The sequence below is a fragment of the Prionailurus viverrinus genome, chromosome B3, assembly GCF_022837055.1.
Source record: "Prionailurus viverrinus isolate Anna chromosome B3, UM_Priviv_1.0, whole genome shotgun sequence".
Lineage (NCBI taxonomy): Eukaryota > Metazoa > Chordata > Mammalia > Carnivora > Felidae > Prionailurus > Prionailurus viverrinus.
This window is the reverse complement of record NC_062566.1, coordinates 115,439,690-115,466,783: the sequence shown is the minus strand read 5'-3', so window position 1 is coordinate 115,466,783 and position 27,094 is coordinate 115,439,690. Positions and strand designations below refer to the sequence as shown.

General features: G+C 41.0%; 1 protein-coding gene across 11 annotated transcripts in view; it reads left to right on the top strand.

The window, feature by feature from the left end:
- The window catches only part of AREL1 (apoptosis resistant E3 ubiquitin protein ligase 1), a 50,037-nt gene that overhangs the window by 5,472 nt on the left and 17,471 nt on the right, over positions 1-27,094 (top strand). For 4 of the 11 annotated variants that reach the window (XM_047861448.1, XM_047861453.1, XM_047861452.1 and 1 more), the window contains exons 2-5: positions 11,640-11,954; positions 16,855-16,915; positions 17,798-18,024; positions 19,228-19,465. In XM_047861448.1, coding sequence (XP_047717404.1) covers positions 16,900-16,915; positions 17,798-18,024; positions 19,228-19,465 — 481 coding nt within the window. In that variant the 5' untranslated portion in view covers positions 11,640-11,954; positions 16,855-16,899. Of the gene's footprint in view, positions 1-3,376; positions 3,436-5,760; positions 7,446-11,639; positions 11,955-16,854; positions 16,916-17,797; positions 18,025-19,227; positions 19,466-25,118; positions 25,179-27,094 lie in introns of those variants that run through there. The other 7 variants (XM_047861450.1, XM_047861447.1, XM_047861446.1 and 4 more) reach the window with 7 other exon arrangements.

Below are 27,094 nucleotides of genomic sequence, written 5' to 3'. Positions count from 1 at the left end.
CTGCTGTTTTCTTGATGTAGATGAAAGACTGTGAAGGGGCATAGATGAGCCAGTTTTTCTATTTTGTTTTTTTCTCCAGACATCCCAGGAAGTTACAAAATGAGCGATGATAAATTGGCCCTTGTTTCCCTGTTTTACTCACATTAGCTTTGAATCCCTTTTTCCCTCCTTTCTCTGAACTATGCTGAGAATGGCAAAGTCTGTTCCAGGGGGCAGTTGAATCTAAACTGTGCTTTCATATGTACTCTTTATTTCAAGTCTGAAGAACTCTGGTTTGTTTTCAAGAGAATAGTTCAGTAGAGAAAATCAGTATTTAAAAATGCAGAATTACTTTTATGTCTGCCAGCTTAGCCTTTATAAGCCTAACTTTTCTTTTAACCAGTGAATGATAACTTTTTTCAGCCTCCTCTCAGGTGATAGTGAGCTTATAAAAGCTTCTCTTTAAAACCAGAAGGGCAAGTAGTTGATTGTCCTTGGCTTAACCTGCAGGTGCATGGTCTGGGTTTTGGAATTTTGTTGTTGTTGTTTTAAGACCTAGCATCAGGGGTCCAGAAGGTTTATGTCAGTTTGAGGAGAGCTGAGGGACTAAAACATTGGCTACATTTAGAAATGCCATTTATTAGGTTAAAGAGTAGGGGGAATCTGTTAAAAGATTAAAAATCTTCCCAAATTCTGCAATAGGCTGTAACTTAAATCCTGCTTGGTAATATGGGAAGTTGAATTTGGAAGAAAGCAATAATAAAACTGAGTAATTAATGAAATAAAGAGAATGCAGGAGCTTAAAAAACTCTTGTTAAAAATTTTTTTTATTACAATATAGTTGACATACAATATTCTCTTAGTTTTAGATGTACAACATAGTGATTGGACAGTTATATACATTATTTTTTAAAGTTTACTTATTTTGAGAAAGTGAGCACATGTGCACACTCATGCAGGGGAGGGGCAGAGAGAGGGGGAGAGAGACTCCCAAGCAGGCTCCGTGTTGTCTGTGAGGACCCCAATGAGGCGCTGGGTCTCCAACTGCGAGACTAGGACCTGAGCTGAAATCAAGAGTTGGACACTTAACTGACTAAGCCACCCAGGTGCCCCAGACAATTATATACATAATGAAATGCCTACTACGATTAAGTATAGTTACTATTTGTCACCGTACAAAGTTATTACAGTATTATCGATGATATTCCCTGTGCTGTATTTTTCATCCCTGTGACTTATTTATTTTGTAATAAATATAAAAGAAGTCTGTACCTCTTACTCTCCTTCACCTATGTCACCCATCACCTCACACCCCTCTCCTCTGGCAGCCATCAGTTTGTTCTCTGTACTTATGAGTCTGTTTTTGTTTGTTTATTTTGTTTTGCAGATTGTACATATAAGTGAAACCATGCAGTATATGTATTTTTGTGTCTGGCTTATTTCACTTAGCGTAATACCCTCTAGGTCCATCCATGTTGCTGTGAATGGCAAGGTTTCATTCTTTTTCATGGCTGAGTAATATTTCATTTTAAATATATGTGTATATTTTGTATATATATATATATATATATATATATACACACACACATTGTTTGTATATATTATATATGTCCCATCACATCTTCTTTATTCACTCACCGGTTGATGGACACTTAGGTTGTTTCCATATCTTGGCTATTGTAAATAATGCTGTGGTAAACATAGGGGTGCATGTATCTTTTCAAATTAGTTTTCATTTTCTTCAGGTAAATACCCACAAGTGAAATTTCTGGGTCATGCGGTGGTTCGATTTTTGATTTTTTGAAGAACCTCCAGACTGTTTTCCACAGTGGCTGCACCAGCTTACATTCCCACCAACAGTGTACAGGATTCCCTTTTGTCCACATGTTCACCAACACTTTTTATTTCTTTTTGATGCTAGCAATTCTGACTAGTGTGAGGTGATATCTCATTATGGTTTTGATTTCCATTTCCCTGATTAGTGATATTGAGCATCTCTTCATGTGTACTCCTGTTAAATATTTTAACAAGAGATTTTCTTTTGTGACACTTTTAGAGAAAATTTGTAGAAAAAAATCTTTGCCCTGGTGTTAGGCGAAGATTTTTTCTTTAATAGGATACAAAAAACAACCTAAAAGAAGAATGTTGATAAGTTGGATTTCATCAAATTAAAAACTTATTCTTTAATATCATTAAGAAAATGTTAAAAACAAACCACAGAAAATATTTGTCAAACATATGTCTAGTATATAAAGAACTCTGAAAACAACTAAGTAGGACAAACAGCTTGATTTTTAGAAATACAAAAGATTTGGATACCAAAGAAGTGTCACAAATAGCCATTAAGCACACGAAAGCGTACTCAATACTGTTAGTCCTTAGGGAATTGCAAATCAAAACCACAGTGAGAGGGACGCCTGGGTGACTCAGTTGGTTAAGCGTCCAACTCTTGATTTCAACTCAGGTCATGATCCCAGGGTCGTGAGATTTAGCCCCAGGATGGGCTCCAAGCTGAGCATGGACACTGCTTAAGATTCTCTCTCCCTCCCTCTACCCTCCTCCCTCGTTGTCATTCTCTCTCTCTCTCTCAAAACAAAAACAAAAACAAAAACCCACAGTGAGAGACCACTTCACACCTATTAGAATGGGTAAGATTTAGTAGCATGTTCTTTAACCTCCATGTGTTTAGATTTTTTTCTTGTGGTTGATTTCTAGTTTCATAGTGTTGTGGTCAGGAAAGATGCATGGTTATGACTTCTATCTTTTTGAATTTGTTGAGACTTGTTTTGTGGCCCAATATGGATCTGTTCTGAAGAATGTCCCGTGTGCACTTGAAAAGACTGTATTCTGCTGTTTTAGGATGGAGCGTTCTGAATGTATCTGTTAAGTCCATCTGATCCAATGTGTCAAAGCCACTGTTTCCTTACTGATTTTCTGTTTGGATGATCTGTTCATTGATGTAAGTGGGATTTTAAAGTCCCCTACTGTTAGACTACTATTGATTACTTCCTTTATGTTTGTTGTTAACTACTTGAAGTATTTGGATGCTTCCATGTTGGGTGAATAAGTATTTAAAGTTACTCTGTCTTCTTGTTGGATTGTTCTAGAATGATAAAATTTAAAAGATCAACAATGCCAAGTGTTGGCAGATGTGAGCAACTGGAGCTCTCGTACGTTGCTGGTGAAAATGCAAGATGGTACAGGTGCTTTGGAAAACAGTTTGGCGTTTCTTTTTTTTTTTTTTTCTTTTTAAATGTCTATTTTATTTATTTTTGAGAGAGAGAGAGAGCGCGCGAGCAGGGGAAGGGCAGAGAGAGAGGGGGACAGAGGATCTGAGGCAGACTCCATGCTGACTGCAGATAGCCCGATGTGGGGCTCAAACCCATGAACCATGAGATCATGATCTGAGCAGAAGTCGGATGCTTAACTGACTAAGCCACCCAAGCACCCGGACAGGTTGGTAGTTTCTTTTAAGTTAAATATATACTTATCATCTGGCCCAGCAATCTCACTCTTAGCTGTTTACCCAAGGGAAGCAAAAACATGTGTCCACACCAGACTTAGGCTTGAATGTTCGTAGCAGCTTTATCCTGAACAGCCCCAAACTGGATAGAATCAAATATCCTTCAACTAGTGAACGGATAAAGAAATTGTAATATGCCCATATAATGGACTGCTACACAATAAAGAGGAATGAACTACTGGTACATGTAATGACATGTATGGGTCTAAATAATGCGGTAAGTAAAGAAATGCCACAACACGAAGGTCTACATTTTGTATGGAACGCTATTTGGCATTCTGTAAAAGGCAAAACTATGGTGATAGAAAGCACATCAGTGGTTGCACAAGGGGATCATGAGGAGACTTTGGGATGATGAAGTGTTCTGTATCACCGTTGTGTTTTATATCCATAACCTTATACAGTTGGCAAGGCTCTAATTGTTTAAGTTGGCGGCTTTTACTATATATAAGCCGTACCTCAATAAAACTGATTTTGATATGATTTTTTTTTGCCATTGATTTATGTGGGATTAGAGACTGGATTCAGATTAGTTCAGATCTGAATTTGTTATAGGCACTAAGATAATTTTGAAATAATCAGTATCCCTGAATTGAGTTGCAAAGAGCTTACTAGTTATCAGTGTTGGGTCAAGTTTAGGCTAAGATTTTTATTATTAGTGAGAATAGATGGAAATCAGATACACATTTTATTTGAAGTTGCTTGATCAGAGAATGAGAGTTCCAAATAATCAAGGAAGAAAACCTGGGTGCTGATTTCTGAATTCCCCCTCTGGCCTAAATCATTACTGTTTCTAATACTGTGACCACCGGTTTCTAGAAGTACTTCCTTTTGGCTCTAGTAAACCACTTTTACAGTTTTTCCCTTTTCTCTGATTGTTCCTTTTCAGTTTTTGCTAGCTCCTTTTTTGGGGGAGAAGGCAGTACTTTTAAGGTTGATCTCCTCAGAGTTGTGTAATTGGTCTTTTTCTTGGTCTACTTGTTTTCCATGCCAGTCTTGTTTTTTTGTGATTTTTTTTGTTGTTGTTGTTTTTTTGTTTTTTTTTTAATCTCCTGTGTCTTTTAACTGCCCTCAGGGTACTGGTATTTCCATGGCTTCAGATGCTTATGTCCATTTGTCTTGTGGGTATATTCACCCAGATATCTTATAGACACTTCAAACTTAACATGTTCAGTTCTGTGCTTATCTTTCCCTCTGTACCGGCTCTGTGTCTTTCCTTCACCACCACCATTCATCCAGGCTCCCAAGAGTAAAAATTGCTGATTTGTCTTTGGTTTCTTGCTCTCCTTTATCTTTTTGACCTCATAGGTCACTAATCCTGTTGTTTCTAACTGGGAAACAGTGCCTACGCTAGTCTCTCCCCCTCTGCATCATGACCAGTTCCTCGCTGCTCCCTTGGACCAGCATCTTCTGGTCTCTCAGCCAGTGGTCTGTCCTCCTCTTCAGAGTCTCTCTTATATTACCGCCAGAGTTACTTCTTTTAAAATGTGTAAGCCTCTTTCTCCCTTAACTTAAAAAACACCTCTTGGCTTCTTTGGTTGTGGTTGCTTCAAGTCTAAAATGAAATCATATTTCTTTAAATTTCCAGGTTAAGTATTTCTTGAGCTCTCATTCTTCCTATCCCAAGAATCTTTTTCTCTTTTTTTTCCTTTCTTGGGGTTCTTGACACATCAGGCTCTGGAATCACATTGCCTGACTCCTTCCTTTGTCATCTAGGTAACAATAGGCAAGTTATTTTAGCTCTCTGTGCTTCTGTTTTGTAATCTGTAACATATGGATAACAATGTAGGTACTTTATATGGTTGATGTGAGTTACGTGATACATGAAGCACCTCAAACAGTAGTAGTAGGTTCTCAGTAAAGGTAGATTTGTGTTATCATCATTCTCTTTTAAAAACTTTGTTTTAATGTTTATTTAGTTTTGAGAGAGAGAGACAGAGCCGAGCAGAGAAGGGGCAGAGAGAGAGGGAGACACAGAATCTGAAGCAGGTTCCAGGCTCTGAGCTGTCAGCACAGAGCCCAATATGGGGCTCAAACTCACGAACCTGAAAGATCATGACCTGAGCCAAAGTCGGACGCTTAATCAACTGAGCCACCCAGGCACCCCGTTCTGTTTTTAAGTTTATTTATTTTTGAGAAAGCATGAGTGGAGAAGGGGCAGAGGGAGAGGGGGGCAGACGATCCAAAGCAGGCTCCATGCTGACAGCAGAGAGCTCAATGCAGGGCTTGAACCCACAAACCATGAGATCAAGACCTGGGCTGAAGTTGGATGCTTCATCAGCTGAGCCACCCAAACGTCCCTGTGTTATCATCATTCTTGAGAAAAAAAAAAAACACAACAAACAACAGTCTGTATTTTGGATCGTTGCTGTGGTTGCTTCCAAATGGGATTTCTCTGGAAAACCAATTAGTCCCTCAGGTATACACAGTGCCATCTTCCTAATTTACTGCAGGTTGGGCTGCCATTGTGGCCTGGGTGCAAACTTCCGTCGTAGCCGGGCAACCGGGCAGCCTGGTTGGCAGTTAAAGCCACATCCCCTGAGGCACCCGTCTAGTGCCAAGTCACCCGGGGCTAGTTTCCAGCCCTTCCTTTTCTTAGTGGATCTCCACTTTATTCCTGAGGCAACTGAAGAGAAGTAATTTGTCTGGGATTACTCAGTAGTAAGATTCATGCTTTTGAGCATTATACTGTACTGTACTGAGAATCAGTCACCCTAGTTTGGCCCCATTTGGTCTTTCTAAACACTTTGTTTTCATAATGCTGACCTTTTTCATCCCCTTTCTTGACTCAGAACTTTTGCTTATGCTGTTTTTTCCACCTAGGATACTGGTCTTTTCTGCCCTGCCCTGCGAATGCTTGCTCGGTCTTAATAGCTCTCTTGTCTCTTCTGTGAATGCTTCCTCACTCTCAGGCAAAGTTACCTTTCTCCTTCCTTTGCCCCCCCACACATTGTTTATTCCTTTTTTGTGGCACTTGCCTCGTTGTATTGTCCAGCTCCCACTTTGGACTGAGTTCATCCAGGTTAAGAAAATACCCTGTCTCATTTTTCCGTGTTACTTTAGCTTTTAGCACACAGCCTGGCAGACAGCAAATGTTCAAGAAATATGAAATGAATGAAGAATGAACCTTACAGAGGAACACGAAGATGTTGGTGAATTACCATCAGTGAATTACAATTATGTTAGGCAAAGGGAAAATATAGATATCCAAGGATGGGGAACATAGCAGAAAAAATAATTTTATTTAAAATGTGAGTATATGAGATGAGTGATAGTGGGGTAATAGACCATGAGTTGAGTGGGGATTGTAGTGCTTTTCAAACTTTTAAGCTCGATTACCTCTGGTGGTAGAGGATAGTGGGCATGTAACCCCTTGGGGGCTGGGAGCAGAGCCCCAAGCAGCCTTTCTGCATCAGGTATCAAATCTCTGAATATCTTGACCACACTCATATTTTCTCTTTAGACATTCACCCAAATTGTGCATTCTATTTTATTACCTATGAGTGTTTTAACGTGAACAGGGCTTTCCCTCCCCACCCACCTCATCCTTTAGTGAAAAGTTGCTGCACCAACATGTGCCATTTATCCCCTGCCTTCCAGCACATTGACATGCCCCAGTGCCCAAATCTGAGAAGAATGGAATGGGGTCATAGTCTAATATGGCGGCATTCTAGCTTGCTGTGATGTGGGGGATTGTCTACTCAGGAGTGTTATGTCATAGAACCAAGGAGGGTGAGCTCATCCTGTTCTAACGAGGCTGTTCCTGGAAGGCTGCAGTCAGTTGGAGGCACCTCATTACCAGATCGCTGGGGACCAGCTGGAGAGAGTTCACAGAAGACCCACAAGAATGATTAAGAGACTGGAGGGGCTGACTGATGAGGAAAGAATACAAATGAAAACCGTATAAGTTGGCTGAAGCGAGATAGCAGGAATACACAACTGTGTAAATATCTCAAGAGAATAAACTTGATGGGGGAAGGCAGTCTTTTATGGTGGGGATTTGGGGGAGAATAAACCAACGGTGAAATTAAGCAGACGAAAACGTAAATAATCTAAAGTATCTGATGGTGCACTTTATTTCTTAGAACCTCCTTAGGTCACTCTAAACTGTCAGTGTTTTGCTTATTGAATGATTTGTTTTGTTTTGTTTTGTTTTGTTTTAATTTGATTTTCCTGGACTGTGGCTGGTGCTTCTGTATAGAGAATACTGAAGACTACGTCTTTCAAAGCCAATGTCTTTCTTTTGTCTTTCTTTGTGGGATACAGTGGGTGATATTTGGAACTCCTGTCTGCTGCCACGGCCTCTTTTGTTATTCACCAGAATTCCAAAGTGGACTTTCACGTCAGTTTTTCACAGGATTTTTAATAATAGTTTAAAAGTAGATACTGAGTCAGTAATGTGTATAGTAATAATTTTAGAAACCTGGATATAGAATTGGTCCCTGAGGTACTGGTTTTAGGAAATTATAGCCTTGATGAAATGCAAGCATAATTGTAGGAAACATGTACTTTGGGAAATGATTGTATAAAATTCCTACTTGGGGTATGGGAGGCGTAGAACTCTTTTTTTGTTTGTTTATTTTTGAGAGACAGAGAGAGAGAGAGAGAGACAGAGAGCGCAAGCAGGGAAGGGGCAGAGAGAGAGGAAAACACAGAATCTGAAGCAGGCTCCAGACTCTGAGCTGTCAGCCCAGAGCTTGACGTGGTGCTCGAACTCGTGAACCTTGAGATCATGACCTGAACCGAGGTTGGCCACTTTACCAACTGAGCCACCCAGGTGCCCCCGTAACACTTTTAAATAACAGTTGAAATTCACCAGGAGAAATATTTGCATAATATTGCAAGTTTTATAGCTCTTTTCCTAAGAGGGGGCAGAACTGGATTGGAAGAAAATGACTTTATGCTTTTTTTCATTTATAAAAATGAGTTAATTTACACAAAGCAGTTATGTAGCTTTAAGGCTAAGACCCTATGCTGGAGGGTGGTAAACTTTTTTTTTGTAAAGGGTCAGATAGGAAAGCTTCGTAGACCATATGTCTCTGCAGCTACTCAGCTTTGCTCTTGTAGAGAGGTTCTGTCTGGATTTGGCCTGCAGGCTGTAGTTTGCCAATTCCTGCTCTAGACCCTTGCTCCTGGAAGCTCGATCTGCAGACCAGAAGCATCAACCTTTCCTGTGAGTCTGTTAGAGATACAGAATATCAGGTCGCTTCTCAGAGGGACTGCCCTAGAGCCTAGACCAAGCTTCTGAGACTTCAATATTTATAGGAATCACTTGGGGGAACTTATCAAAGTTAAGCGATAAACCGAACAGTATACTAGCTACTGGGAGACAAAGAAGAGTAAGACCCATCAGTGTCTTCTGAGATCCTAGAAGTCATTAGGAGACACTACTGTATAAACAATTATAATACAGACTAATAAATGCTATAATAGAGGTATCTTCAGCATAGGCGTATCACAGAGGAGCAAATGATTAGTTCTGCCTGGCATGGGGGGAATTCTCAGAGGGCCTGAGAATTGGACCAGGAAGGGGGATGATGCTTGAGCTGAATTTTGAGGCTTACTAGAGACACTGAAGCATTGTGAGGGGTTATGCGTGGTAGATGGTGGTGGGTGCAGTAAAGATGATGTTAGAACTAGGGGTTATTTGGGGCACCTGGCTGGCTCAGTCCGTGGAGCATGCAACTCTTGATCTTGGAGTTGAAGTTCGAGCCCCATGTTAGAGGTAGAGATTACTTACAAATAAAATCTTTAAAAAAAAAAAAACTAGGAGTTATTTAATAACCAAATAGCTGATTACAGGGCTGGAGACCCACTAAGATCATAATGAATAGAAATAAAATTGCAGGGGCGCCTGGGTGGCTCAGTCAGTTAAGCGTCTGACTTTGGCTCGGGTCACGATCTCCCAGTTCATGGGCTCGAGCCCCATGTCAGGCTGTGGTGCTGACAGCTCAGAACCTGGAGCCTGCTTTGAATTCTGTGTCTCCCTCTTTCTCTCTGCCCCTCCCCTGCTCATGCTCTGTCTGTCTCTCTCTCTCAAAAATAAATAATAAACATTAAAAGAATTTTTTAAATAAAATTTCAGTACATTCGGGGACGCCTGGGTGGCTCAGTCGGTTAAGCGTCCGACTTCGGCTCAGGTCACGATCTCATGGTCCGTGAGTTCGAGCCCCGTGTCAGGCTCTGTGCTGACATCTTAGAGCCTGGAGCCTGCTTCGGATTCTGTGTCTCCCTCTCTCTCTGCCCCTCCCCTGCTCGTCCTCTGTCTCTGTCTCTCAAAAATAAATAAAAATCTTAAAAAAACTTTTTAAAAAAATTTCAGTACTTTCTTTTATTTTTAGCTAATTTTTATACTCCTTATTTGAAAAAAAGGATAACTTGCCTGTTCTCCCCCAAAAAGTTATTTGTTTTCCAGAAGTAGAAACTTTTAATATGTTCTTACATCAGTAAGAATTTGGAAAACACTGAAAGGTACAGGTAGAAAATGAAAGTTGTTTATAATTTCATACAGCAAAAAATGACTAGTATTTTTATGTTCCTTCTAGTCTTGTTTATGTAATGTAATATTTTAAAAATTGCACTCATGCCATGTAAATAATTTTGTGCTTACTTTGTATTTAACATTTTATTTGTGAGAAATTTCTTTTGTTATTCCTTAAAAGGTGTCATTGTTTAATGCTTAGATAGCATTCTAATTGATCTCTTACAGTTTATGTAACTGTTATCTTGCTTGTGGATCCTGTAATCTGGTTCCAGTTGCTGGTTGACCCGGCTTTTGGCTCACGTATTTGGCAATTCTATCACCATATTTTAAAATAAATACAAATACTTGTTTATTTTTTATTAGAAAAGTTTGCCAACTTGTTTGATCAGCTAGCCTTCACTTTGTTCTGCTGTTCTTACTAACATTGTGGGTTTTCTTTCTTGGTTTCCCACGGTAGGGAGGCAAGTAGGGTAGTCATTAAAAGCATGGATTCGGGGCGCCTGGGTGGCGCAGTTGGTTAAGCGTCCGACTTCAGCCAGGTCACGATCTCGCGGTCCGTGAGTTCGAGCCCCGCGTCAGGCTCTGGGCTGATGGCTCGGAGCCTGGAGCCTGTTTCCGATTCTGTGTCTCCCTCTTTCTCTGCCCCTCCCCCGTTCATGCTCTGTCTCTCTCTGTCCCAAAAATAAATAAAAACGTTGAAAAAAAAAAATTTTAAAGCATGGATTCTAGGTCCAGGTTGTCTGGGTTTAATTGATCATTACTACTCATGTGCATAATCTTGAGAGAGTACCTCAGTTTCCTCATCTGTAAAATAGGGGGATAATTCCCTTTGTGCCCTGGGGTTGTAAGTTAATATATATGAAGCACTGAGCGCGGTTCCCACCATGTGGAAAGAGAATCTCTTTTTGTTTAGCGATGAGTAGTCTTTTCTCATTTGTTCTATGGTGGCTGTTTGCGTATGCTTTGCCATAACCCCCTTTCTGCTATATTTAGTTCATGAATATCTTTGAGTTACACCCTGACTTTACCAGACTTTACTTAGTGACTTTATCTTGAAAGTCCACAGATTTTCGTTTCCCCACTCAGAAAAGTAAATAACACTATTTAAAAAATAAAACCAGCATTGTTAAACCATGTCTTGGAAATGCATACGTGGGCGTGAAGGGAGCAGACCGCATGGGCAGATAGATTAGGTTTTGGAGCTTTTTGGTGATTTCCCCTTTCCAAGTGAGTGTTGCCGTGATTCCTTGTATGGCATACGAGGCCCTCTGCATTGTGGCCCCACCTATCCTGTGCTTTCATATCTCTTCACCTTATTCTCAGCCCCTGTGCTGCAGCCCTATGAAACTGGAATTAGGCATGTGGTAGTGATGAGGCTCACTCTTTAAAGCTGTCCCTAGTTGCTCCTAATGAAGGATCGCAGTCAGCTGGCGCTTCCTTCTGGGGAGTGACACGGTTAAGGCAGTGAGGTTGCCATTGCCCCTTTTTGTGGAGTTTTAACTGGGAAAGCTTGGTCCAAGTTTACCAGGCCTTACTTGTTTTTAGTGCCCCGGAATTTCTCCTGCCTCTTCTATATCCTCTTCGTTGTTTCCTGGGGATTCTCTTTCAGAAATAAAGACCGCTTCTACTGACCTTTTTTTCTCTGTCGGGTAGGATCCTGGGACAAGAGAACAGATGCATCCTTTGGCAGTTGATTGCACCATGCCCTAGAGAGAAGTCCGGGATAACAGGTTTTGGGGCTATATTTCTCCACCCTGGAATTCATCCAGTTCATTCCAGAACTATTGACCCTCTGCTCCTGTGACATATCCTCAGTGAGTGTCTGATGGACAGACGCTTTCCGTTGACCTTGCAGCAGTTTTCTCCCCTGTGGAAGTTGGAGGACAAGGTGAATGGTGCCAGAAGTTACCTGCTTTGGTGAATAGGAGTGCTCGACCTGGTGCTCAGAACATGGGCCCTCGTTTAAAGGTAAGACCATAGACTAGTTAACATTCACTTGTTATTGGAATGCAGAAAGTGGACTCAGGGACCAGTTCCTAAGCCTTTTCAGCAACGGATAGCTGTTGAAGTGCACAGTTGCAGTTAGAATCGATCCCCTGCCCTAGAGCACCTTTGAGGATGAAGAAATCCGTTCTCTGTTTCTGGGAAATGACTTTCACAACCCATCTTCGATGTCCAGGCTAAAATTTATTTCCTATTGTAATTACAAATCTTTAGCCTCCTAAAAAAGCAAAGAGTTTTAGAATGTGTCCGTTAGTCAACTCTTAACATTCCCTTGAGACAGGCGTTTTCAAGTATTCCCCCTCCCCCGCCTTTTGTAGGTAATGTGAGCCAAAGTACTGTAGTATTAAGCAACTTGCCCGGGATCTTTTAGTAAGCAAGTGATATTTCTGCATTAGATAATTGGTACTGCATTCCATTTTCCTTTGTCATGCTTTATTTTTATTTCAAAAGATTTAAAAAGGGGCCATAAGCATTAATTTTTCTAATTTTAACCTTGTGCTGGGATTCCTCCCAGGAAGATTAAGTAATGTTTTTCATACTTTCTTTTACCTGTTGTTTTTTTTAAATCTTCCCTCTTCCCAAATACCTCGCTGTCCCTATGACTCCTTTCTTTTCCTGATTTAGTGTTGTATGAGGTTTAGAACATTGGGTTTCAGAGTCAGGCATGGGCTTGAGTCTCAGCTCTGCCATTTAACCAGCTGGGAGATGTTCAGCAAGTCCTTTCCAAGCCCAGCTTTGTTGTTGTTGTTGTTTTTTATCTGTAAAATGAGAATAATAGTGTTTATTTTGCCAGGTTGTTACAGGGACAATTACTTAGGCTAGCACATAGAAGCACTTAGTGCGGTATTTTGCCCTATTGTAAGCGGCTTAGTAAAGGTAGGGAGTATTATGTTACTACTACTACTGTTATTCTTCTAGCTTAGAATATTCCAGTTTGCTGAATTGTGTAAAAGCAAGAACACTAAAGAGATGAACTTGAAAAAAAAAATACTCGTGCAGCCAAATTGCATGAATTAGTATGGCAGAGGCTTAACATACTGCTTCTTTGTGCTTGAGTTAGACTTGGGAAGAGTTCCAGAATAATTTTATGAAGGAGAAGTGTAAGCAGCAGAAAGTGGAGGGTGCTATAGAAACTGTTATAGAAAAATAAAAGCTCAAGATAAGGAAGATAGAACCAGAAAACCAGATACCAGGCCATGCATGAGAACCTATGACTCTAGTTGTGGGTATTTGGTATATACTTGTAGAACTGAAGTCAGTTGGTAACTTGTGGTCCAAAGAGTTTACAGTCCCTGGCTCAAGTGAATATACTGCCAGTTACAGAAGTCTTTAAAAACTGTATCTAAAAGGAGGTCCTATCTAGAAAATTCCTGATCCCTAGGCATTCTGGACAAAGGAAAGAACAGACATTTGACCCTATCTGTTCAGATACTTCATTCATGTTTATTGCAATTACTGTATGCAGTTATGTTGGACGCTGTGGAGAATTCTGAAGACTAGTCTTTGCCTCATGTTACCACTCTGAAATGGAAAATAAAACAAACACAGGACTAAAATGAAAGAGAATGTAAGTGCCAAAAGATAAATAAAAGTAGTGTGGGAATTCAGACGAGGGAGAGAATTTCTAAACTGAGGCTCAAGGGAGATTTCAAGGAAGACAGGACCTTCCCTAGACTTTAAGGTTAGGAGATTGCCCACGGATGGAGACATGAGAGGGGAGTGGTTAGTCTAGGCAGAGGAAGTGATTTTGCAAAGCATGGAGATGTGTTTCAGAGCCTATATGTAAGGATAGAAGGGACTCGAGTCAGGTAGATCATAGGATAAAATAAGGTTTTGTGGAGATGAAGCCAAGGGAGTACTGTGGGTGGGGATAGGAACAGAGACAGAGCAGGGAGAGCCTTGCCAGAGTCAGGAAGAGAACAGAAAATGCTTACAGAATTGAAGTGAAATCTGGAATAAAAATGATTTGAGTGATGAAGACAGGAAGGCTTTGTGACAGCATTCAGGAGGAACAAGACAGGAGGAAAATGTAAAAGGAAGGCAAATTCAAAATGTGACAGCTGAGAGATGGGTAGATATTTATTGTTGGGGGGTTTCTTGAGAGCTATTGTAGAGAAGTGGGAGGTTTTGTAAAAGTCAGATCATAGGGCAGTGAATCGACAGAGCTAATTCCCTGGCCATAAGGAGGTTTCCAGGAGAAGAGAGGAGAGTGGTTTGGAAAAAAGTAGTAATAGGTATCCGGGTTTAAAATAATAAAGGGAATTGGACTAGAAATGTAGAATTGACTGATTGGAAAAGGTCTAGGTGTTCTAGATCAGTGATGACGGTTTGGTTGAAAAATAAGTGGGGGAGAAAATGGACAAGGACTCAGCAAGGTCGAGCTCAGTACTGCCACCTTCATGAGGACTGAGACTGTGGCTGTCCCAACACTGTTCCCCCAGTACCTGGCACATTAAGTAAGTACCCGGTATTTGTTGGATGAATTTGACTTCTTCATTATAAATATTTTCAGGCATAAAATTAGAATAGTGTGAAGAACTCCCATGTAGGCAGAGATTTGAAACACAGTAAGAGAAGCCAGAATTACCTACCTTCAGTAGACAATTCTGATGCATTTCCCACTGGAGAAAGTGGGGGCCAGTAGAGAGGTTCCTGGAGTTTTCTACTGGCTCTGACACAAAGGGATAGTGATGGCACTACCACTATTGGTAATGATTTTAATAACAACTAAAAGTGACAACTCACTCTGGGCCAGGCACTATTCTCGGCTGTTTACGTGTGTAAACTCATTTAATCCTTACAGCACCTCTGTGAGGTACACATAGATATACCCCATTGGACAAATGAGGAAACTGGCTCTCCACAGAGAGATGAAATAACTTGTCTAATGTCACACTGTGAGTGACAGAGAATAGGTATGAACCCAGGTAGGCCGGCTCTGGAGTCCACACCCTCACCCTCTGTATTGTCCTGTTTGCTCTACTGTTTGATTTTAGGGTCTTGATGGCTGTGGGGAGTTATATTGAAGTCCTATCACACTAAAGGAGATGGTGCCATAGAAATTAGTAAATCTCAGTTCTTTTTTAGCAGTGAGAGTTCCGAAGCCTGGACAGGTCACATAGTTGCGGCCTTGGAACCGGTTCGCAGGCCTCTGACTTACTGCTCATCCACCACCTCTCGCAGTAAAGCTTCTTATAGTTGTCAGAGGTAGTACATAGGAATTTCCCAGCCCTAATGCTGGGAATGCCATACACTTGGTGGTGTTCTTGTTCCTCCAAGGAGTAAGAGACTCGAGGCCACAAGTCCTATAACATCAGCCACATACACTTTCTTCTCTGCTGAGTGTTACAGCTTTGCTAAGGGCCAAATTTTCATATCATGGATCAGATTGAACGACACCCAACTGAGGGAGTATTTCAGTGAATTCAGACAGTTAAACTGCCAGTTTGGGTTCTACAAAATCATCTAGCACATCGTGTAAGGTGCAGACAGATGCTTTTTGAGAGACGAAAGCAGCTTTCAGCATAAGGTTCCGGGATATGAGCTGCCTGTTTGGGCAGGAGGCTCAGTAGTCGTGATCCCAAATTTGGGGTCTGTATATTGTCTTTTTATAATTGACCCTTTGGGGAGCAACCTAATCCATGTGTGTTGACTGTGGTAATGTTCCCTGTGTGGATTTCTTTGCCAGTAGATTTTAGACCAGTCTGAACAGGGATTTCTGTGAAACTTGACATGGTCATTCCTCAAATTACCTACTCTCCGTGGATTCCACTGGATATATTGTTGCTATCAGAGGAGCTAATGGCCATTTTCCGGTCTCTTAAAATTTTCCAGTACAGTTAGACATAAAAGCATACCCTATTTATAAACAACAACAACAACAACAAAAACAGAACCTGTTTTGGTCCCTCCCAAATTTGAGCCTAGAAATTTTCAGCCATATTGTCTCTAAGTAATATTCTAGTGCAGATAAAAGGCGCTGAGTTGAGATAACATTGATAACCTTATATACATTGACTTGAATGAATTCACTGCATTACAGAATGGAGAGGTTTTACAGGTTCTACTAAGGTCAAAACTCAGCGATCGATACCACTGTCAGTGTACATGGCATTTTTTCTTGGCAATACCTTGGGTGGTTCAAACGAGTAATGAAGATTGACGTCTTATTCTGGAAATAAGTTTAGTAACAGCGAAAGTGTCCCCTTGAACCCTGGCCCCTGTTTGAATTGTTCTGACCTTGACAGGCATCACTTAGGATAAACAGAATCTCCTCCTTTTGTTCCTGTCCTTGGCCTTTCTGCTGAGCTCATCTTCCATGGGACCTGTTGTCTGATTGGTAACAGCAAAAGTGACTTCTCTTCCATGCCCGCTGCTTCTTATTGGGATGACCGGTGGTTCACTTTAATTACATGCCAGCATGATGATAATAATACTTGCTTTTAAAAATCCACATTTGATATAACTATTTCTACTTAGATGAATTACTTCCAGAAGGCAAATAGAAGGGGAAAGTGACTCCATTATCCTCTTTGCTTGTGTTAATTAGCACTACTTTGCATGGGGGAGGGAAACTGTCTTGGGGCCCTGGATCTGAGGAGATGAAAGCCATGTTATTGTATTTTGTAATTAGCAATAAAGCAAGTGGCTGTTTGTGGTATTCCTAGGGTGGTCGTAGATTGGAAGTCTTTAGGAGAAATGCATTTCGCTGAAATTTGTCATAGGGCACCTGTCAAACTGGAGAGAGAGGACAGGGACACAGTAAGGCCAGAGTCAGTTGACTCAAGCCCTGTGTTCTTTGTCTCTCTCTGAGATAGCTGTAAGGAAGAATTGGAGAGAACACTAAATGAGTTTTCTTTTGCAGCTGCAGCTGTGATCCTCGGCTGTCTGGCGGCACTGAAGGGACCTGATGTTTTACGTTATTGGTATGTTGTGGAAAGAGCTCTTTATTATTTTTGTTAGGGCTGCTTACATCCTTTTTGCCTCCCCGTCTACCCCCTTTCCCCTTGAAAATAGACTTAGAAATATTTCTGTTGACGCCAGAATGTACCTTCACAGAGTTGGCAGTGGAATTCATTCATTTGGGAAATATTTATTGAGTAATTCTGGTCCATGCCAGATACTGTTTCCTGCCGAGTCAAAGTCGGATAAGGCAAAAATTGCCTTCAGGAAGCTCATAACATGAAGGGGAAGATGCTCAAGGGGAGAGAAGCTATAATAGGTGAATATACAGGAGTTTGAGGGGGCCCAGAAGAGGGAACCCCTAACTCAGGTGAGGACTGGGGAGAGCTTTTGCTAAGTGGACAAAAGAGGGGAAGACTTCCAAATGGAGGGACTAGAATTCACATTTGTTTTACTGCTTCTGTGAGGGCCTAGCATAGGCAGGAATGTAGGGGGTGGGCATTTTATGTGGCCCACGGTATAGAACAAGGGTTGGCACTTTTCCCGTAAAGCGCCAAAGAGTAAATATTTCGGTTTCCCAGGTCGTACAGGCTCTGTACCACTACTGGGTTCTGCTGGTTTAGGGCTAGGGCAGCCCTAGACAATAGGTAAATGAATAGGTGGGGCTGTGTTCTAATAGAACTTTATTTACAAAAACAAGCAGTGGATGGGATTTGGCCTGTAATTTCTGACCCCTGATGTAGAAGTTCCTCTCTTCACCCACAGAGGTAGTGACCCAGTACAGTGTTTCCTTGGAAGTCTTGTATCGCATCCTAACTTCTTTCACTTTTTGAAAGTTGGCCGGTCTTTTCCACAATGAGAAGCTGTAACTGGCAGGAGGTATGTGTGTTCTCTCTTTTACATAGGTGGAATCACAGTGTCTGTGGTTGCGTTCTTCTTCACAATTAAGTTCCTCTTTGAGCTTGCCGCACGTGTAGTCAGCTTCCTCCAGAATGAGGACCGTGAGCGCAGAGGGGACCGGACTATTTATGACTACGTGCGGGGAAATTACCTGGATCCCCGGTCTTGCAAAGTCTCCTGGGATTGGAAGGACCCCTATGAGGTGGGCCACAGCATGGCCTTCCGAGTGCATGTAAGGGAATGTTTCTGTCTCCATACCCATTGGGTTTTCTGAATCACTTGCTTTCCAGAGCCCAGTTCATCCTGTTGGTGGTGCTGGCCTGGAATGTTAACATTTTTTCCTTGTTTTTCAGCCCCTCCCAGGGACTTGGGAAGTGTTAATATCTGAAGGGTCACAAATTTCTCTATCATTTTGGTCTTGTAGGTGCTTAGCTTTGAAGATGTTTAAAACTTAATGTTACTTTTTCAAAACAAGAAAACTATTACCGAAGGAATAGGTGTTCTAGACTGGGGGTTGGCAAACTATGGCCTGAGGGCCAAATCAGGCCGGCCTCTTGTTTCTGTAAATGTAATTTTATTAGAGCACAGCCACACCCATCCATCTTCCTGTATTGCCTGCGGCTGCTTTTACACTTGAGTAGTTAACCACAGTTGAGTGGAGTAGCTGTGTATGACCCACAAAGCCAAAATATTTACTGTCTGGCCTTTACAGAAAAGTTTGCCACCCCCTGTGATGACTTCTCCACTGCAGCATTCTGCTTGGCTTGATAGCCTGCGCCCCCCCTCCCCCCAGCCCTGCCTGGTGCTTTAGCTCACTCCGTGCCACTGGTATCCGCTGACTTACCTTTACGTTCAGTTTAGCACTGATAATATAATAAAAAGGGCTGCTTATACTGAGGAGGCAGCATTTGTGGTTCAGAAATGTCCAGTTGAAATGCATTCAGAAATGTCAAGTTGAAAATAAAATGTAGGGGCGCCTGGGTGGCGCAGTCGGTTAAGCGTCCGACTTCAGCCAGGTCACGATCTCGCGGCCCGTGAGTTCGAGCCCCGCGTCAGGCTCTGGGCTGATGGCTCAGAACCTGGAGCCTGTTTCCAATTCTGTGTCTCCCTCTCTCTCTGCCCCTCCCCCGTTCATGCTCTGTCTCTCTCTGTCCCAAAAATAAATAAACGTTGAAAAAAAATTTAAAAAAATAAAAAAATAAAAATAAAATGTATATTTTATCCCTGCCTTCTGAACAAGTTAAGAATCTGTTCATGATTTAATGGTTTTCTTTGAGGTGTGGTGTTTCTCTCTGTGCCTGTGAGCAGGACAGTAGGAATGAGTGGGTACTGGGATTTGCCCGCTACCTCCTCCCTGCCCCACCCCCTCTCCAGTCAGGTGGGTAAGAGTTCTCTCTTCCTGCTCACTAACGAGTGCCCTCTCTCCTCATTGCAGTTATTCTACAAGAACGGGCAGCCTTTTCCCGCACACCGGCCTGTGGGACTGAGAGTTCACATCTCTCATGTTGAGCTGGCCGTGGAAATTCCAGTGACCCAGGAAGTGCTCCAGGAGCCCAGTTCCAACGTGGTCAAGGTGGCCTTCACTGTGCGCAGGGCTGGGCGTTACGAAATCTCAGTAAAGCTTGGTGGATTAAACGTGGCCTACAGTCCCTACTACAAGATTTTTCAGCCTGGTATGTTTGTTCTTTTTTTTTTTTTTTTTTTTTTTTTTGCTATTTCTCTTTTGCCATCCCTTCCTTCGATTTTCTTTCTGCTTTCTGTCTTTTTAAAAAAAAAAAAAAAAACACTTTTGGGGCGCCTGGGTGGCTCAGTCGGTTAAGCGTCGGACTTCAGCTCAGGTCACGATCTCATACTCTGTGAGTTCGAGCCCCGCGTCGGGCTCTGGGCTGATTGATGGCTCAGAGCCTGGAGCCTGCTTCCAATTCTGTGTCTCCCTCTCTCTCTGACCCTCCCCCGTTCATGCTCTGTCTCAAAAATAAATAAACATTAAAAAAATAATAAAAATAAAAATAAAATAAAAAAACGCTTTCCCATCTACATGGATTGTGGCACATAATCCATCCAGTTAAAATATACAGATAAGTGGTTTTAACAATTTAGAGTTGCACAACCATCACTGCAGTCCATTTTAGAGCATTTTCATCACCCAAAAAAGAATTCAGCACCCATTAACAGTCACTCCCCATTTTCCCCAACCCCCCATCCCTAAGTAATCATTTGTTTATTCTGTAGGTTTGCCTACTCCAGACATTTTATATAAGTGTAATCATACAATATGTGGCCATTTGTGACTGCCTCTCTCTTGGCATGATATTTTTAAGGTTTATCCATGCTATAGCATGAATCAGTACTTTATTTCTTCTTATTGCTAAATGACATTCCATTGTATGGATATACCACATTTTATGTATCCATTCACCAGCTGATGGACATTTAGGTTGTTTTCGCTTTTGGCAGTTGTGAGTAATTCTGGTGTGAACCTTTATGTACAAGTTTTTGTGTGGACATATGGTGTTATTTCTCTAAGAGTAGAATTGCTGGGTCATCAGCCTAGTAAGTTCTTAAGAGGCAAGGGTGCCAGAAGAGACAAAAGGTAAATTCTTCTAATTTTTGAAATCTTTTCAAGTAAAAGCACCTCAACCTAATTCCACCCTTGCTACCAACATGTGTTTTACTTCTCATGGCAAAGTGTCTGCCCTAGCTGCTGGTATATAAGAATTGAGACCTCTATCTCTCTTTTTCCCCACCCGTGTCCTTTATGGCAGATAATAGATGCTCACTGACTTTGAAGCCTGAAGGTGTAATCTCTGACTTCTGATTCTGCAACAGATCTGTGTAGTGTGTGAAGATCCTGTCTGCTCTTTGTGCCCCGCCTTGGCTTCCTTTTGAGGGTGTCATTAAGTACTGGCCAAGTTGGTATCCACAGAAATGAGAGGAGTTTGGGAACCTGTTGGAGTCAAACCATAACAAGAAGGGCTTAAGATTTGTGTATTTTTGCTTGACTGGTCCTCAGTTTTCTTTTGTAAAGGAAGAAGGCTGCGGACAAGGTGGCTCCCAAGCCATCTCCATCCCCACGTATCTCCCCCTTTACTTCAGTGACTCACAGACTCCTTTCCCCATGAATTATCATCACCCCATCCCCTTGCCACCAGGGAACAGTTCATATCCTTACAATATGTCTCAGTCCTTTTATTTTTTAAATTTAAATGAAACTCTGTTTTGAGATAATTGTAGATTCTCCTGCCGTTGTAAGAAATCATACCAAGAGATCTGGTGTATCCTTGACCCGTTTTCCCCCAATGGTAGTAACATCTTACAACACTAAAGTACGATATCACAGCCAGGTTACGGACATTGCTACAGTCACCACAAGGATCCTTCATGTTGCCTTATAGCCACACCTGTTTTCCCTCCCCCACCCACCTGTGGTTTTTGTTTTTTTTTTTTCCCTTAAGTTTATTTTTTTTAAGAGAGAGAATCCCAAGCAGGCGCTGCACCGTCAACATGGGGCTCGAACCCATGAACTTGCAAAGATCATGACCTGAGCTGAAACTGAGAGTTGGATGCCTAACCAGTTGAGCCACTGAGGCGCCCCTATCCACCTACCTGTTTCTTAACCCCTGGCAGCCCATTTGTGTAGTTTTGTCACTTCAAGAATGTAATATAATTCTCTGGATATTCATCCAAGTTGTTTCATGTATCAACAGTTGGCTCCTTTTTATTGCGGAGTTGTCATCCATGGTGTGAATGTGCCACAGTTTGTTTAACTGTTCCCCAGTCGAAGGACATCTGGGTGGTTTTCAGTTTAGGGTTATTATGAATAAACCCTATGAGAATTCATGTAGAGGTTTTGTGTGAATATGAGTGGTCATTTCTTTGGTGTAAATGCTCAGGAATGCAACTGCTGAGTTGTATGGTAGTTACACGCTTAGTATTTTTAAGAAACTGCCAAACTCTTTTCCACAGTGTCTGGAGCATTTTATACTCCCACCAGCAATGCATGAACAATCCAGTTTCTTCACATTCTCGCTAGCATTTGATATTGTCACTGTTTTTTTTAATTTTTTAATTTTAGCCATTCTGTTAAGGGTGTGGTGGTTTTAATTTGCATTTCTCTAATGGTTAATGATGTTGAACGTCTTTTCATGTGCTCATTTGCCGTTTCCCCTCTTTGGTGAAGTGTCTTTGCCCATTTTCTAGTTGGATGCTTTTGTTTTTTACTATTGAGTTTTGAGAGTTCTTCATATATTCTACAGATGAGTCCTCTGTTACATACGTAGTTTGCAAATATGTTCCTGTCAATCTTTAGCTTTTCTTTTCATCCCCTTAGCATGGTTTTTCACAAAGCAAAGGTTTTAATTTTGATGAAGTCACTTTATTAATTTTTTTTCTTTTAAGGGTCATACTTTAGGTATCTGAGAACTCTTTGATTAGTTCTAGATCCCAAAGGTTTCCTCCTGGTTTTTTTTGCCTAAACATTTCCTAGCTTTACTTTTATATATAAGGCCTTGATCCATTTTTAGTTAATTTTTGTATACTGTGTAAAGGTTTTGTTTTTGTTTTTGTTTTTCTTCTAGATGTCTAGTTGTTCCAGCACCATTTGTTGAAAAGACCATCTTTTCCCTGTAACATTGCCCTTTTTTTGTACCTTCGTTAGAGTGGTTGGGCATATTTGTAGGGGTCTATTTCTGGGTTTTCTGTTATGTTCCATTGATCTATGGGTCTGTCCTCCCACCAGTACTACAGAGTCTGGATTACTGTAGGTATATACTAAATCCTGAAATTGCGTAAACTGACTCTTCCTGCTTTACTCTTTTTCAGAATTATTTTAGCTACTCTAGACCCTTTCTCTTTTCATATAAATTTTATTTTGCTTCATTCTGGGGGGAGGTCATTTACCTGAGTATTTTTTTTTTTAATTTATTTTTCATTTTTATTTATTTATTTATTGGCAAGTTAGCTAACATACAGTGTAGTTGTGGCTTCGGGACTAGATTCCTGTGATTCATCACTTACATACAGCACCCAGTGCTCATCCCAACAAGTGCCCTCCTCCATGCCCATCACCCATTTTCCCCATCCCCTCTACCCCTCACCCCTGTCAACCATCAGTTTGTTCTTTGTATTTAAGAGTCTCTTATGGTTTGCCTTCCTCTCTATTTGTGTCTTATTTTTCCTTCCCTTCCCCTATGGTCTTCTGTTAAGTTTCTCAAATTCCACATGTAAGTGAAATCATATGATATCTGTCTTTCTCTGACTTATTTCATTTAGCATGATACCCTCTAGTTCCATCCACGTTGTTGCAAATGGCAAGATTTCATTCTTTTTCATTGCCAAGTAGTATCCCATTGTATATGTACCACATCTTCTTTCTCCGTTCATCAGTCAGTGGACATTTGGGCTCTTTTCCATAATTTGGCTATTGTTGATAACACTGCTGTGAACATTGGGGTACATGTGCCCCTACGAATCAGCATTCCTATATCCTTTAGATAAATTCCTAGTAGTGCTATTGCTGAGTCATAGGGTAATTCTATTTTTAATTTTTTGAGGAATTCCACACTTTTCCAGAGTGGCTGCACCAGTTTGTATTCCTACCAACAGCGCAAGAGGGTTCCCCTTTGTCCACATCCTCACCAGCATCTGTTGTTTCCTGAGTTGTTACTTGTAGCCACTCTGACTGGTGTGAGGTGGTATTTCAGTGTGGTTTTGACTTGTATTTCCCTGATGATGAGTGATGTTCAGCATTTTTTCATGTGTTTGCCATCTGGATATCTTCTTTGGAAAAGTGTCTATTCATGTCTTCTGCCCATTTCTTCACTGGATTATTTGTTTTTCGGGTGTTCTTTGTAGATTTTTGATATTAGCCCTTTATCCAATATGTCATTTGCAAATAATCTTCTCCCATTCCATTGGTTGCTTTTTAGTTTTGATTGTTCCCTTTGCTGTGCAGAAGCTTTTTATCATGATGAGGTCCCTATAGTTCACTTTTGCTTTTATTTCCCTTGCCTTTGGAGACATGTCAAGTAAGAAGTTGCCTTGACTGAGGTCAAAGAGGTTGTTGCCTGTTTTCTCCTGTAAGATTTTGATGGCTTCCTGTCTCACATTTAGGTCTTTCATTCATTTTGAATTTATTTTTGTGTATGGTGTAAGAAAATGGTCCAGCTTCATTCTCCTGCATGTTGCTGTCCAGCTCTCCCAGCACCATTTGCTAAAGAGACTGTCTTTTTCCCATTGGATATTCTTTCCTGCTTTGTCAAAGATTAGTTGGCCATATATTTGTGGGTCCATTTCTGGGTTCTCTAGTCTATTCCATTGGTCTATGTGTCTGCTTTTGTACCAATACCATTCTGTCTTGATGATTACAACTTTGTAATACAAGCTAAAGTTTGGGATTGTGACGCCTCCAACTTTGGTTTTCTTTTCCAACATTATGGCTGTTCAGGGCCTTTTGTGGTTCCATACAAATTTTAGGATTGTTTGTTCTAGCTCTGTGAAGAATGCTGGTGCTATTTTGATGGGGATTGCATTGAATGTGTAGATTGCTTTGCTAGTATCAACATTTTAACAATATTTGTTCTTCTAATCTATGAACATGGGATGCTTTTCCATTTCTTTGTGTCATCTTCAGTTTCTTTCATAAGCTTTCTGTAGTTTTCAGCATACAGATTTTTTTTTACCCCCTTGGTTAGGTTTATTTCCTAAGCATTTTATGGTCCTTGGTGCAATTGCAAATGGGATTGATTCCTTGATCTCTCTTTCTGTTGCTTCATTATTGGTGTATAGAAATGCAACTGATTTCTGTACACTGATTTTATATCCTGCGACTTTGCTGAATTCATGTATCAGTTCTAGCAGGTTTTTTTGTGAAGTCTTTCAGGTTTTCCATGTAGAGTATCATGTCATCTGTGAAAAGTGAAAGTTTGATTCTTCTTCTTTTTTTATTTTTTTTAAGTTTATTTTTGCAGAGAGAGAGAGAGAGACAGAGAGACAGACCATGAGCATGAGCATGGGAAGGGCAGAGAGAGAGGGAGACACAGAATCTGAAACAGGCTCCAGGCTCGGAGCTGTCAGCACAGAGCCCAACGCGGGGCTCGAACTCATGGACAGCGATATCATGACCTGAGCCGAAGTCGGACGCTCAACCGACTGAGCCACCCAGGCGCCCCTGAAAGTTTGATTCTTCTTTGGCAATTTGGATGCCTTTTATTTCATTTTGTTGTCTGATTCCTGAGGCTAGGACTTCTAATGCTATGTTAAACAACAGTGGTGAGAGTGGACATCCCTGTCGTGTTCGTGATCTCAGGCAGAAAGCTCTCAGTTTTTCCCCATTGAGGATGATATTAGCTGTGGCCCTTTCATATATATGGCTTTTATGATGTTAAGGTATGTTCCTTGTATCTTGACTTTCTTGAGGGTTTTTGTTAAGAAAGGATGCTGTATTTTGTCAAATGTTTTTTTCTGCATCTATTGGCAGAATCATATGGTTCTTATCCTTTTTCTGTTAATGTGATGCATCATGTTGATTGATTTGTGAATATTGAATCAGCCCAGCAGCCCAGGAATGAATCCCACTTGATCATGGCGAATAATTCATTTAATATACTGTTGAATTCAATTTGCTAGTGTCTTGTTGAGAATTTTTGCATCCAGGTTCATCAGGGATATTGGCCTGTAATTCTCCTTTTTAGTGGGGTCTTTGTCTGGTTATGGAATCAAGGTAATGCTGGCTTCGTAGAAAGAGTCTGGAAGCTTTCCTTCCATTTCTGTTTTTTGGAACAACTTGAAAAGAATAGGTATTAAGTCTGCTTTAAATGTCTGGTAGAAGTTCCCTGGGAAGCCATCTGGCCCAGGACTCTGATATGTTGGGAGATTTTTGATAATCGATTCCATTTCTTTGCTGGTTATTGGTCTTCAGATTTTCTGTTTCTTCACTTTTGAGTTTTGGTAGTGTGGGGGTGTCTAGGAATTTGTCCATTTCTTCCAGATTGTCCAGTTTCTTGGCATATAATTTTCCATAGTATTCTCTAATAATTTGTTGTATTTTTGTGGTGTTGGTTGTGATCTCTCCTCTTTCATTCGTGATTTTATCAATTTGGGTCCTCTCTTTTTTCTTTTTGAGAAGTCTGGCTAGGGGTTCATCAATTTTGTTTATTCATTCAAGAAACTGGCTCTTAGATTCATTGACCTATTGTTTTTTTGGATTCTGTATTGTTTATTTCAGCTCTAATCTTTATTATTTCTCTTCTGCTAGCTTTGGGCTTTCTTCACTGCTGCCTTTCTGGTTCCTTTAGGTTTGAGGTTAGGTGATGTATTTGGGATCGTTCTTGCTTCTTGAGATAGGCCTGGATTGCAATGTATTTTCTCTTCTGTGTTTTTTTTCAAGCCCAGCTATTAGTCTTATGACTGTTATTCTAAATTCTTGTTCATATATGTAGTTTATATCTGTTTTGAACAATTCTCTGGCAGGCATTTCTTCTTGGAATTCCTTTTGTGGAGAATTCTTCCATTTTGTCATTTTGGTCAGGTTTCTGTCTTGTACGTGTTTTGTATATTTTTATGTGTTTATTTTTATTTTTGAGAGAGAGAGAGGGAGAGAGACAGAGCATGAGTGGGGGAGGGGCAGAGAGAGACAGAGACAGAATCTGAAGTAAGCTCCTCCAGGCTCTCAGCTGTCAGCACAGAGCCTGCGATGCGGGGCTCGAACTCATGAACCGCAAGATCATGATCTGAGCCAAGGTTGGATGCTTAACTTACTGAGCCACCCAGGCACCCCTGTCACATACGTGTTTTCATAGCTTGTTATGTGTCCCATACCTGTGAGTGCTATATTAAAAACGGGTCATACGCTGTCCAGGGTCTGGCACTTCAGGAACTGTTTCCGGAGTGTGTTGTGTGCACTCTGTTGTTGTGTTTTTGGCTGCTCTATCCCACTGCTCATAGTGGTGGGTTGTTTGGACCTTCCACCAGGTGTGCTTTGACATGTTCGTTGAAGCAACCCTGGAAAAAAGGAAAGGTGGGGGAACCTTATCCCAAACAAAGAGAACAACGAAAGGGGCAAAAAAAAAAAAAAAAAGAAAAGACCAGGCAGAGAATCAAAGAAACTATACGGCTTGATCCAGAGAGAGAGAGGAAAATAAAGAAAGAGATACAGAAAGTGTGTAAAAAGAATAGAGTGAAAATGCCTGATTAAACAAACAACCAAAGCAGAGAAAGGAAAAAAGATACATATACATATGTATTATATTTTATATGTATCTGTGTGTAATATATAGACATAATATATATTATATATTTATATA